At 51.4% G+C, this 13134-nt stretch overlaps 5 protein-coding genes across 5 annotated transcripts; 3 read left to right on the top strand and 2 right to left on the bottom strand.

Annotated features, from left to right (window-relative positions):
* Positions 1-388: 388 nt before the first annotated feature.
* HER10_EVM0007328 (uncharacterized protein) lies at positions 389-2272 on the top strand. Its single transcript, XM_035476887.1, has one exon. It carries the CDS (start codon positions 513-515, stop codon positions 2085-2087), a length of 1575 nt encoding a protein of 524 aa, XP_035326980.1. The 5' UTR covers positions 389-512; the 3' UTR covers positions 2088-2272.
* Positions 2273-4858: 2586 nt separating this feature from the next.
* On the bottom strand, positions 4859-6058 carry HER10_EVM0009861 (uncharacterized protein; the record flags this gene model as incomplete). Its single annotated transcript, XM_035479333.1, has 3 exons — positions 4859-5398; positions 5452-5816; positions 5875-6058. The coding sequence occupies 3 exons, from the start codon at positions 6056-6058 to the stop codon at positions 4859-4861; spliced, it is 1089 nt and encodes a 362-aa protein (XP_035327194.1).
* A 1748-nt stretch (positions 6059-7806) lies between these two features.
* Positions 7807-8769, top strand: HER10_EVM0000861 (uncharacterized protein; the record flags this gene model as incomplete). Its single annotated transcript, XM_035470628.1, has 2 exons — positions 7807-8058; positions 8095-8769. 2 exons carry the CDS (start codon positions 7807-7809, stop codon positions 8767-8769), a joined length of 927 nt encoding a protein of 308 aa, XP_035326497.1.
* A 180-nt stretch (positions 8770-8949) lies between these two features.
* On the bottom strand, positions 8950-11254 carry HER10_EVM0003899 (uncharacterized protein; the record flags this gene model as incomplete). Its single annotated transcript, XM_035473561.1, has 2 exons — positions 10733-11254; positions 8950-10683 (listed from the first exon to the last, which is right to left on the bottom strand). Exons 1-2 carry the CDS (start codon positions 11210-11212, stop codon positions 8950-8952), a joined length of 2214 nt encoding a protein of 737 aa, XP_035326736.1. The 5' UTR covers positions 11213-11254.
* Positions 11255-11723: 469 nt separating this feature from the next.
* On the top strand, positions 11724-13047 carry HER10_EVM0012124 (NmrA-like family protein; the record flags this gene model as incomplete). The annotated part of the gene is made up of 6 exons (XM_035481525.1): positions 11724-11757; positions 11815-11885; positions 11944-12167; positions 12221-12302; positions 12376-12667; positions 12755-13047. 6 exons carry the CDS (start codon positions 11724-11726, stop codon positions 13045-13047), a joined length of 996 nt encoding a protein of 331 aa, XP_035327367.1.
* Between the last annotated feature and the right edge of the window lie 87 nt (positions 13048-13134).

Consider the following 13134-nt stretch of genomic DNA (forward strand, 5'->3'; position numbering starts at 1 on the left):
ATCCACTGATACTGTGTATGAATACCGTGTAACCGATATCGAGAACCGCCCGAGCGATTCGCAGAGGTAGAATTAAAAAACAAATAAAATTGGGCGATACTCCGCCCTTAAAAAACTTGTTCCGGCCGTCTCTGATGCGTGATGTATCACAACCATGCCGCTTTTAAAGATCTCTCTAACAAACTAAATCGTGAGTCTACTTTTCCTCTCCATACTGTTCGTACATCTGTTCTTAACATTCAGCCACCCTTGCTGTGCCACCTCGTCGGTGTGGAAACCCCTTGATCCGCGCTAGTCACAGTTCAGCCACATCACGTACCGGAGAAAGCTGCAGATGCGGACACCTTGATCAACCTGCTCACTCAGTCCTATATCTACTTAGCCTGCCTGCACATCAAAGACTTCTATCAAGGCCGACTTGCCTTCGACTTCTTCTCTTCTACTTACCTTGTTATTTCCGCACAGTCATTCCCACACACTCACTCACTCGCACACACTCGCTCCATCACACAATGGCTTCATTCGCCGATTCACGTGCTTGCGACACGCAAGGCGGCTTGACTTTCTTCAAATTTCCGAATGAGTTACGCAACTTGATCTACAAACACTATCTTCAGCTCGACGAAGGCTACAAGCTTAATCCGCACACCAACAAGCTGCGAACCGGCAACGACAAACCTATCTCTCTCGACTTGCTGTTCACCTGCAAGCGCGCTGCCTTGGAGATGAAAGGGCTACCCTTTCAGCACAATATCATCACCTTCTCTGCGTTTTGCCCCCAGTCGCAACAGGGTCGCTTCAATGCTGGCCACTTCAGCAACATGACGCGGATGATGGAATCCGAACTACGGGCACTCTTTCACTACAGTCTTGATCCCAGCTTCTTCCCCCGTCAAGTGGTTAAAGAAGTTTCGGACGCGTACCCAGCTTTCGCCCCCCTTCTAGACGCGATGAAGGGAGAAAACTGGCACAGTTTGGATATTCATCCTCCTTACGGCAAGACTCCGTCGACTTTTCGCGACTTTGTCCGCTTCACTCTAGATACGATCAAGTCCCACCGATGCCTGTTTGACAACCGCAAATATGAACAGGTCATCGATCGACGTCGGCAGTGTCTTGAGAATGGACGTTATCTCGAGCGGGGAAATATTCCACTGAGCCAACTTTTTGGACTCAGACCCCAGAACTGGACAATTCCCACCCAAAAAGATGTCGATGACATGACTATCCTCTCCGACGGGCTCGAGACTTGCGCCGTATTTTGCGAAAGTCTGTACGATGAGCGCCAGCCGCCCGTGGATTTAACCAGATTTTGTTACTCAGCAGTTGTCGGCGCCATTCAGTTTCTAGATTCGATACTCCCATCGTCTCGCGCCGATATTCGCCGCATCAACCTCATAGAAGATCGACCGTCACTATCTTACCCGGAATGCCACGGTTTGGGGTTGATACGGTTCTGCCAAGAGAATCCGCTGTTGCGCATCGAGCGTCACGTCGGCTTATGGGATACTATCTTCCAGGGCGATCCCATGAGTATGGAACCTGGAGAGGAGGAGCTGCCCCGGAAGGAGAAGAAGACAGACGAAATATCTTATTCTATAGCCGCCTGGATGGTAGAGGCCTTGGCCTTACCTGCGGCTGGTATGCCCCAGGATGCGTTCAAGTTGATGTTCGTTGGAGATTCAGAGGGAGACTGGGAGTGTGAGCAAATCTTCCGCAAGATCGTCCTACGAGACGCCGCGTGGCAGGAGGCAAGGGACGAATGCTTCAAACGAGGTATTCTACCACCGCCCTCTTGGGCGGAGAGGAGGGCTGGAGCCTGGGGAGGGTCTTACGATGATGATGCATTCACAGGCTCGAACCCCCTTAGTCGTTGCTTTCTATTCGAAGACTTTCCGCGGGCAGTGCATGAACTTCTCAATGGAAGCTCGCTGATCACCTGCAACTTCAATCCAGGCGAAGCTTGGAACCTCGAGAAGATCGTTGAGAAACGGCGATCGTGGTCTTTACGCAAGTGGAACCGCAAATGGTCGCGGGGGAAACAGTCGTACAGAAGAGGCCTCGGCCCTCACGACGCCTCAAATTGAGCGCCTTCTTCATAACGTGCGCGGTGAAAGCAGCTACACCAGCCGCTTAGGCGTGAGTCGGAGAAGGAGACGCGCTAAAGTAGATGAAGACGATCGACGGGGGGATGCGCCTTGTCAAGATCTGACGGCAAATGTCGACGATTCTCATCGTACAAGAGATAGGAGTCGAGAAGTGGAACTCCGGGATGAATAGGATTTATTGCAAGACTTGTCTCTGTCGCAAGATGCGCAATGCTCTATTATATACCTAGCTCTGATTAGAGATCAGGCCTCGTTCAATCAAATATGCATAGACTTGCGGTTGTTCCTCAAGACATTCTCCCAGAAGATCCTCATCGCTCGTATCAAATCTGGCACCGTGTTCAATGAGCATTCGGACCGTTGCAACGCTCCCGTGAACCAAAGCGATTGACAAAGGCCCCTGTCCCCCATTTTCCAAGGCAGACACGTCACTTCCGTGTTGTAAAAGGGCTCGGATCGTTTCTTCAAACTGTGCTCCGTAGGCTGCGACATGCAAGGGCGTTTGCATCATCCTGTCTAAACCCTCCACATCCGCACCGAGCCGAACAAGTTCATTCACAACAGTCTTGCCTGCTCCCAAATGGGCGGCGAGATGAAGTGTCGAGTATCCTTTCGGGTAGACATTCCAGCGCTCTTCAACAGCCTCAAGCTCGTCGTAGCTTGATTCCTCGTTAAACTCCCAGGCTTCGGCTGCTTGCAAATAGGAATCGATTGAAGCGATTTTGGAAGAGAACTGTAAGAACGCCGCAGAAATACTTTCCACGTCAACATGGGCCATCCATAGACTCAAGTTTCGTGCGGCAAACGATAGCAGTGGATGTCCTTTGAAGCGGCGTTTAAGTGCTGTAGATGATCCACACGCGCCGGCTGTGAACTCTTGTTTCGACAAATATCGCAGGAATATACTGGCAATCGTGTCCGTTGGGCAGTGTGTCACACGTCTTTCATCGAGATGCTCTGCTAGAAGAGGAGACTTGATGCCCCATACCTGTGTTTGCTCTTTGACAAAGACAAAGTCTGAGCACATGCGGGCAAGATCCTCCGTCGTTGCTGGCAAGGCACCTGCAAGCGACTGATCGCTCATACGTAATGCATCCAAGATAGCCTCGCCATTCAGATGGTGTCTGGTCTTCTTGGCCGCAATGAGAAGATAGAGAATCGTCATGATTAGGTCCCCGTGTGCAGACTGAGTGATGCTAGTCACGGCGAGCTCGCAAAACGTGGCGCTCCTCTGCAAAGCATTCGCCCTAGAGAGTTTCTGCGAAACGGCCTCCAAAACCCCGAAACCCGTTGGAGATGCTGAATGGTGTAAGTCTTGACCAGATATGGGCATAAAACTTGATAGCGTTGATCATTAGCGAATGCCAGACAGGTTGTGGTCATGAATATGTACACGCACTTACCGGTGGTCGAAAAGTCCGGCCCATCGCGTCAACGTCTGTGCCAGCTCAGATTTGGATAGCTCTCCAGCCTGTCCATCGTGGTTGTTTTGAAAAGACTGCTGGAGGTACTGAATCAGATCCTCCTGACTTGCCCGTACCTCTAGGCTCGCTCCGTCGAACCTTCGAAAGACCTCCTCAAAGGGCTTGAAGCGGCTTAATAGAACAACATGAACGGACGACTCATTGTCCGAGAGGCGAAGCTTGGCCACAAAGTCGCAGAACGCGGTCGGGTCTGGATCGTCTAGACCGTCTAAGATGATGTAGATCCTTTCAAAGTATGCTTCGAGTTCGGCCCAGATTACCTGGAAGTTGTCTAACCACCACGTGAACACAGTTACTGGTGCGGAGATGAGCCTTTTAAGGGTCTCGGACGACTCGGGGAGTTGGAATACGATCTGTCTAGTAATGGAAGTGATCGCAGCCCCGAAGTCTACCAATGAGTGATAGAGTCCTTTGTTTTCGAATTGTACACAAGCGACGGCGAACTTCACGTTGGAATCGAGCTGGGTGGCTGAAAGGTGTTCGACGAGGAGCAAACTGTGGGGAATGAATTCGCAGGTCCTCCAGAGGCAAGAGTTTGAGCGACATACCTTATGCAACTCTTTCCGGTCGATGCTGGAGTGCAATTAGCCACTGAACAATACCGTTGAATGCGTACTCCCATCAATGTAGAATCAAGTCTTGCGTACCGGCACCATGAACCCAGAGAAACTGCGGGCTCTGAGACCTCGCCCAATGTTGCACTTGTGGGTTTTGTAGGAACCATTCTCCAATGCTCCCTACACGTCGACCAGCAGTTTCCTGAAACTTCCTTGACGAGCGATCACCTGGGCTGAGTCTCTCCAGGAGGAGGCTTCTTTGGATGGTGAGATCCATTCTGGGTGGCTCCAGGAGTCAATCTCAATGCTGAATCGTAACGTCGCCAGCTATGGGCACCAGCGTGAATTTTTGTAGTTTAGCTACTTGGAAGATAGAATGATTAGGCCTCCGTGCGGAGATAACAATTACCGGCTATCCATCTGCGCAATGTGTGAATATGTACATGCTTTAGGTAAGGATACGAGATACGCTAAGATGTTGCTGCCTACCCTAAGCTAGGCAAATTGGCATGGAACAGCCTGGATGCGGGCCAATTCACAGTCGTGAGATTTCCGCCTGGTTGTTACTATTCTCCGCGTCACATCGACGTTCATCTGACAAGCATAGCCTTCAAAAATTGGCTTCTCATAAATCAACACTCTGGTCATTTGTTGTATGGCTGGCGCACATTCCACCGATTAACCATTTCGTGTACTTTGACAATACCCATCACAAGAGATATCGGTCAAAGTCGAATGCCGATTCGGCTTGGCCTGCGGCGAGACCAGCCGCCTTGAGCGCTTCCCAATTCACATCGTTGATTCCCACCTCATAATCCCAACCGTGGTGGGGGTCAGGGTTGGGCAAGATCTGCCAGTAGAACCACGGAATCCCGGCAGCGTCGATACTCGCAGCCCAAGTACGAATGTTGGAGTCTCTCGTTCCTGTACCAATGGGACTGCCGCCGTTGCAGTTGTGGTTCGGGGCATCCGTGTAGCAAGCGCCCCATTCTTGCATGATGAGCTTCTTCCCAGCATTCTTGGCTTTGGTTACGTAGGGCTGAAGCTTTGACGTAGCGAAATCGTCAACTCCGTAAGCGTGGATGGCAAGAACGTCCAGGGCGCTGCAGCTGAAGTATGGGTCTAGCAGAGAGTTGTCGACGTAGGCACCGCCTCCGGTAGTGACCAGAATATCGGTACTACCGTTGAGGCCTTGTTTAATTGCCTGTGCCATAGTGCACTGCCATGACGTCAGGGCTGATGGGTTCCCCTAGAAGCGTCGTCAGTCCAGTCATATCGCCCGTCGGCGGAATTTTGTTTTACCTGCGGATGCATAGCTTCGTTTTGCGCCTCAAAGGCAAAGATGTACTCAGAGCTTTGAGCCCAGGTCTTGCCATTCTTGGGGTTCACATGTCCAAGAACATGCGCAATGCGCGTCTTGAAATACGCCATCGCTTCATTGTTAGTGTAAAAGTCGCCAGTACCATACCATTTGCCGTAGAAGTCCGAGTTTGCTTCGAGAGCGTTGTAACTGTGGATGGAAACGAGCAGTTTGATGCCGTAGTCGTGGGCATGAACCATGAAGTTGTCGAGGCGGTTGAGCACAGTGTCGTCCCACACATCGGGGCCATCACCCTGGAGGCTGTTGAAGTTGTCCAAAGTTGTGCCCTTTTCGCTTCCCGATTGGCCTGCGACAAGGAATGAATCAGTATGCATATCCTTTTGGTTAGGCTCGAGTTTTCTTACCATCAAGCCATACCCGTAGAACTTTGACGCCAGCGCTCTGAAGGCCTTGGAAAAGTGTGGTCTGTTGCTGAGTATTTAGGCCAGCAGCATAGTAAAGATTCGAGGCGGAGAATGACTTGGCTGCATAGCAAGTGGTGGAGAGGGACAAATGCAACAAAGCCGGTATGATTGTGGAAAGCTTCATTTTGAATCTCGGACCCAGTTGAAAAGGTTAAGCTAAAACTTAGGGTTGAGTAGTTAACTTGAGATAAGTAAAAGAAAGTTTTGTAGCTGGGAGCCTTTAAAAGCTTCAGAGCCGAGTACAATGAGTTCGCCAAGGAGCAGGAAGTGGATGCGGTTCATAGGAGTTCGCGCCTGGTTCATCATTTGTTCGAGCTATTACCTCGGTTTCATTGTCTACTAAGTCCGGAGACAAGTCAGCTTGCGTGATACGGGCGTATATCGGAAGTATCAAGGCCCGCTTGTCTTTGACGTCTGGATACACCATGTCTCATCCAATGAGGGGCTCACTGCAGGCTTCTACTAAGCTAAGGGGCTAGGATCTGCGTGGTGCCATTTGGATAGGCAGCCACCTTCCCAACTCTTCCTGCGGTGTTGTATACTTCCGAACATGGTGCGCTAGCCACAAGTTCTGGGCTTTGTTGGAAATTAGATTAAGTTACATGCCGTGCGGGACGCATCTACAGCTGGTTCGTCGCAGATCCTAGCGAGTGGGTGTTTGCAACTCGTATAGGGTTGTCTATGTGATGCAACCATTTATTCTCAATACATCTTTCATCGCTTGGCACCACTTCTTCGGTGAGTCGGGTTCCTCTCACAGCCGAAGCGCTTGAAGCTTGGTGTCTTAGGGTAGTGTTCAATGACCTCATGTCTCTTTTCTAAGTACGGGCTCGGCGGGCAGTAGGGTTGGCTGTGAGAGAAACCTTATCTCTCCATTACTTCACCTATGTTGACTGCTTCGAAACTGGTAGGCCTTAGCATCACCTGTCCGTCTGTCTCCAAATGGCATTGATGCCTAGATAGACTGTTGCCGCAGAGACCTTGGGTCTGGTGACCACTAGGGTTGCCTAGCGATAGACATAGCCGCATCTGAAGCTGTGTAACGACAAGTACTTAAGCATGGAGGGAATGAAGCAAAAGAAATTCCGACAAATTTAACGATGTAAAAAAACGATGAATTCAATGAAGATCAGTGATTGAATTGTTCTGAAACAGGAAGATGCAATGGTTCAGCCTAAAACATGCATTCGTCTTGCTAATCTTTAGTCCACAGCTGGGTTCTTTCCTCCAGTCTACCGTGAGCATCCCCGTTGTGACGGTGTGTCTTTCAACTATCTATAAACTGAAAAAGATAAGTCCTACTTAGGTAATTTAATTCTGAGGCAGCTAGCTCCCAGGTCATCATTCAAACTGAGGAAGGCGGCGAAGTTGAGTTTCTGGCGAAGGCCGTTCTTCAGAACCTCACTTTAAAATATTCTGTTGCAATTTCATCCACCCAAATTCTATATAGATCAAATCCGCACTGTGGTGAACAACTGATGTATACTTTCATACTCTACTTACCTATGTACTACCGACTCATGAGGTTTGAACGCAGTGAGTTCGGTACCTTGCGGCATCCATGACCGCTGTATGTGCATCCGTCACACAGCTGGTTATCACCGAATGGACAGTAATTCGGCTGCATACAGGTGCTCACCGCCGGAAGGAACTCAGGACACACAGGCTAATGTCAGAACAACAAACATTGAACCCCGCCCTTTCTTGCTGTATCGGTTGTGCATGTGTGACCAAAAGCGATGAGGCTGATACTTTGAGACCGATGAAGATTCCTCCAATATAACCCAAATCTGAATCCCATCTTTCGTAGCGTTCCTAACTATTGATGTGATTACGCGAATCTCACACACCCAGTTGTGCCCCTGATTCGAAATGTTTCGCCCGTGGCCTACTCAGCCCCAACCAGACTTCAACTGGTTTCGATTCAATAACGCAACTGGCACCAGACCTGGCGTCAACTTCAACAACTTCGGGCCCAATCCGCGCGGCCCTGCCACTCCAGCCTTTGCGAATCCAGGACCCCGCCTCTTTGACTTTTCGCAACTCTTCAACATCACTAACAACAACTTCGGCCCCACGCCCCTGCGCCCCAACCAGCCAGGCCGGATCCGCAATCGAGTCACAGTCCTCCTCCCCGATGGCACGCGGGTTCTGCTCGAGCGCGACCTACTCCACGAATACCTCCCCCGAACCCGAAACTTTATGCAGCAGGGCCTCTTCCCCGTCCCTGAGTTCCTCCGAGGCTACGACGATGGCTTCATGGGAACCCTGATGGATCCCCAAAATTTCGACCAGGCCTTCGCCCGCGGCGCGACGTTCATCTTCAGACACCTTGAGGCACTGAGCCAGGCATACGCGCCGCCGTACGGGGCCATGGGCGCGGGTATGGGCGTGGGCACTGGCAGTCGTGGCGGCGCGGCCTTTGACTTGTTCGCTCGGCCGCGCTACCTCCTCGCAAACGCCCGCGATCGATTCGTGACGGTACGAGAGATATTCTGGCACATATTCATTCTCTGTTGCGTGCTAGACCAGGACCGCGCCTTTGGCTGCTCCGATTTGCTGGCGAGACCGATTGCAGAGTTCCTTCTCGACTTTTTGCCGAGCGTGGAGGCATTTCTGCCTCCGACGGCGATGCAGATTTTGTTTGTGGGATATGCTCGCATATTTCGCGAATCGATATTTGAGATGGAGTTGCTAAGGCAGTTGTGGGAGTCGATGGATGTCATGGGCCAAGCACACATTAGGGGAATGATGGGACCGCAGTTGGCAGCGAATGGGATGGGAAATAATGTGCACCGAGTTTGGACTGCTCTCAGACATCTTGGTCTGGTCTGAATTTCTTTTCCGATGTTCTTTCATTGCCAGATATCTCGTCCTCTTCGCTCTTCTGATGGTATCTTGACCAATTCAGGTGTATGGTTATCTCATCTCGATTCGTTCGCTTTCTGAACTTGGACCAGCCGAGAAAGCTGCTTTCCCTCCTGTTCTGGATAGCGATCTCACAATATACGCCTTCTAAGCGGTCTCGGTGCCCATACCCAAGCTACCCCCTATGTAGTTGTCCAAGAACGTGAAATCCAAGTTATCCAGTGCCCAGCTTTCTTCACATGGGTACTGTACCAGATCCTCCAGTTCCTGATCTCCAGGAACCGGAACGATGGCGTCTTGACTTCCGGATGAGCATGGGCGCTCATCTTGAGAACGATGATGGTACAGAGGTTGCGAGTTCGATCCGGTCGGTATCAACGTCCCATTAGATAAACGTTCAATCCTAATGACCCAAAAGTGCGGTAGACAAATATTCAGAACAGTATCTTGATCCGTCAGCTTCACCCGGTACCCAAGATCGTCATCCAGGAATGTTTCTGGCGAAAATGCGACCTCGTATCTCACTCCCAATGTTATGTCGTTTTGGATGCGCAAGAGATGTTTGAGAAGTGTAGCGACTCTTGTGGCAATCTCATCGTTATACTGATCCACAAGTTTCTGCATCATGACCAGAGCCTGCTCCACCATGCCCCGGTCGCTGAGGCGCTGATGTGCAGAGAAGTAGGAACTCCTTCCGTCCGTCGTATCTTGAGGGGTGTCGCAAATGTGCGCTAGACACAATGCGGTACACGATAGAAATGCTATGAGGTCAACACCTCGGCAATAGAATCGCGCCGGTCTAGTCGCGCGAAAGGACAAGAATCTAGAAAGGATCTCCCGACTTGCCGTCACGGCTGTTGCTCTGTCGTGCTCTGATATTGGGCGTAAGATGTTGGGGAAATGGAGCTGGAGAAGGAGATGATAGTACATAAAGTGGTCGTTGAACCGTAACGTTTCCCGAATCTTCTCTAGATGGCCCTTTTCCGAGGCGAGGGTCGGAGCAACCCACCACTGTGCTGGCATTATGGTTGAGGCTTCTTGCAGTAACTTGTCAATATCTTTGGCCTTTTCGTAGTCAAATACCTCCGACGGATCCCGTTGCAACAAGCGTCCGCAAGCGACAGTGCAGAGGCGAAGAAACCGATCTAGTGGAAGACATCCTTCCAGGGTATCTGGGCGAGCGTACGCGTCCTCGAGTGCACTCTGCGGCAAGCCCAACATGAGGGATAGGTAGCGATCGAATTGTACAAGACGGAACCAGAGATCATTCGGTTCAATGATTGAGCCGACGAGGGAGCGCGGCTTGATGCCCCGACTGAGGCCGAGCATCTGCGCAATTGCGACCCCCCGGCGTGCGGCGAGCCATGAAACACGCAGATTGCCAGCGTAGTTCTCATAGAGGCCCTCCAGCATGATGCATTCCAGGCCTTCCAGAGAATCAACCAGATCATCCTTGCATGTGACCAAGTCGTGGGCCGTCTTCACCGCTCGTGACATCATGTTGTGCCAGCTGGTGCTGAGCTTCTCTAGGTGATGGGCCGCGGAAAATGGCATACCCTGAAGGAACGAGGCTAAGATCAATAGACTCCTCGCGATGAGCACCGGATGTGACCCAATGGGCGGTAGTTGCAGTAAAGCCGCGGAGAGCGGAAGGGTGGATGGGTTTGGGCTTGTCCTAGTGCATATGACAGCTCGAATGATTTGCGAAGTTTCCACCGGAATCTCCATGATGATGGCCATGTCTTCCGGACTTGGCCATGCAGTGAGTAGCTGCTTGGAGATGGTTTCATCTGCTTGTGTGAAAGAGGCAGCGAGAGTTGGATGTGCGAGTCGCTCGACTGCGGGGCGCACAGGCGAGAAGCTCCTCTGAGTGTGTGTTTCCTAGACGATCAGCTTCAAAGTCGTGCGATGTGCCTGTACAAACACTTACGACCGTTTTTCCAGCTCGAGCATCATGGTTTCGAGATTCTGAGCGATGGGACTGAGTGGTCGCGGTTGAGAGAACGACGGGGGAAGCCGACCGTCTAGGCGCGATCCTCTCATCCCAAATCCGGCTCTGAGATTCAGCTGGAGAGACGGGTCGATCTTGAATGCGGTGCTCGCTCTCGGTCCCTGATTTTATCAGCTGCCTCACCAGTGCCTCAACTTGGCCAAGTCTGTCTACGATGTGCTTGTTGCTGCCAGGAGGAGGAGGCAGATCAGCGACATCTTGACTGACACAATCAATCCCGCGGCGCTTACAGCCATCACAAATATCCTGTGTGGAGGGCGAGAATGTACAGCGGGCTTTGCGTCGCTTGCATTCCCAACAGCTCTGCGTCCCTTTGCGCAGCTTCCGCCGTTTCGGCGCCGGAGCGGAGTCGGCAACCGGAGGCTCCTCGGCCGAGATTCTTTCAGTTGCGGCCATCATGATGCTTGATTCGACACGCTCAGCATATAGCCTGGGGTCAATATTTGTCCAGTGTGACCCGTAAGAAAGTCCAACAGGCGTATCTTCGTTCGACCGCCGGTTTGGCGGCGGAGCGTAGCGGCGATCAGCTGACAAAGGAGGGAACGTTGTCCATTAGTAATCCCCCGCCATTCTCCGCCGCCGCACCGGTGAATCGGGCGGAGGGTGGGGCTGCGATTTGGTGTCCAGCGGTCTTACACATCCTAGTCCTCACAAGTGTTGAGGCCGGACGGGAGGACCGCATGAGCGGCGGAGCCTAGGAAGACATTTGGGAAGGAAGTATGAAATCGTCTGTAACGATATGTAATGAGTGATATATATATTCCGCGCCGTTCGCCCCATGATGCTGCCTTCAATCGACCTTCAATACTACAAAGACCAATAAGCGTAGGATCGACTTTCCAAAGAAGGACAACAATCTAGAGTGATAAGTTGAGAAAATCAACCCCCACGAGTAGACCAACGCATCAAAATGGTCCGAATCGCGATTGCTGGCGGCTCTGGCAGTAGGTTCCGACAAGTTTTCAGTCTAACTAGGCGCCGACTAATAAGGCCTTCGTTAGATGTCGGACGAGAGATCCTTGATGCTCTAGTAGCTAGAGGCAAGCACGAAATCTTGATTCTATCCAGAAAAGTTGCTTCAATCCTGTCCCCCACGCCATTTCCTTCCAGCAATTAGCTAACTTTGGCAGGATGACACTGCCACCGATTTTGGCCCAGGAGTAAAATGGGTCACGACAAATTACAACGATATTGCCCAGTTGACTCAAGTGCTAGAAGGAGTCCACACTGTTCTCTCTTTCGTCGCCGGACCCGTCGATCCAACGAACGTCGCACAGAGAGATACGCAAAAGAATCTGATTAATGCATCCATCAAAGCTGGCGTTCGACGATTTGCCCCGAGCGAGTGGGCTTCGTGAGTCTTCTACATCGTGTCTCAGGCATCTACTTCGTGTCTGATTGATCTAGTTCCAAACTGGAGCACATGTTCTGGTACGGCTTCAAGGAAGAAACTCGAAAGTATCTCGCAGCCATCAACAAAGACAAGAAGGTACTCGCGTTCTCGGGTTAAGTATTCCAACCATTGCTCGGTACACGTGGCTTACCGGAGTCGGGTACGCTAGGTCCTCGAATACTGTCTGTTTCAACCGGGATTATTCACCAACTATATGACATATCCGTTCAGCTCCTCCAAGCATGTCCAGCTCTTCGAGACACCCTTCAACTTCCATCAACGTCGCGCTCTGGTCGTTGATGGAGGCGAGGACGCCATCATTACCTTTACGACCGCGCAGGACTTAGCTAGAGTAGTCGCTTTAGCTGTGGAGTATGAAGGCGAATGGCCTCTCATCGGCGGGGTCCAAGGCGCGCAGGTATCAGTCGCGCAGCTCATTGCGCTTGGAGAGAAGATACGTGGTAAGTGACTGAACCATTACCCACGGTCCGTCTTTCTCTCGGACATTTCGCTTCTTCTGTGGACAAGTCACTGATATGCCAACAAAGGCGGGCCTTTCGATGTGACCAAGCTCAAGTCCGACGACCTCAAAGCAGGGAGAGTCAAGGCCCCTTGGTTCCCCAAAGTTGAGCACCCATCAATCCCCCCCGAGACCTTAGATGCCGTCGCTCCTAGCCTGCTTTCTGGCATGCTGCAGGGTATTGTGGCTGGGAACCTGGAGTGCTCTGACGAGTGGAACCGCCTCTTGCCTGAATATGAGTTCACTCAGCCGGAAGACTTCCTGACCACCGCGTGGGCGGAGATTGATGCGGGAGCCATGACCGTGTTCACGTCCTACTAGGGAACTTGAGATTTCCAGAGAGCCATTGTCTTTAGCCAGCACTACATGTAATCACGACCTTCTGGTGAAAAAGAATGAGGTTATTTC

The sequence above is a fragment of the Colletotrichum scovillei genome, assembly GCF_011075155.1.
Source record: "Colletotrichum scovillei strain TJNH1 chromosome Unknown Contig00011, whole genome shotgun sequence".
In the NCBI taxonomy this organism is placed as follows: Eukaryota; Fungi; Ascomycota; class Sordariomycetes; order Glomerellales; family Glomerellaceae; genus Colletotrichum; species Colletotrichum scovillei.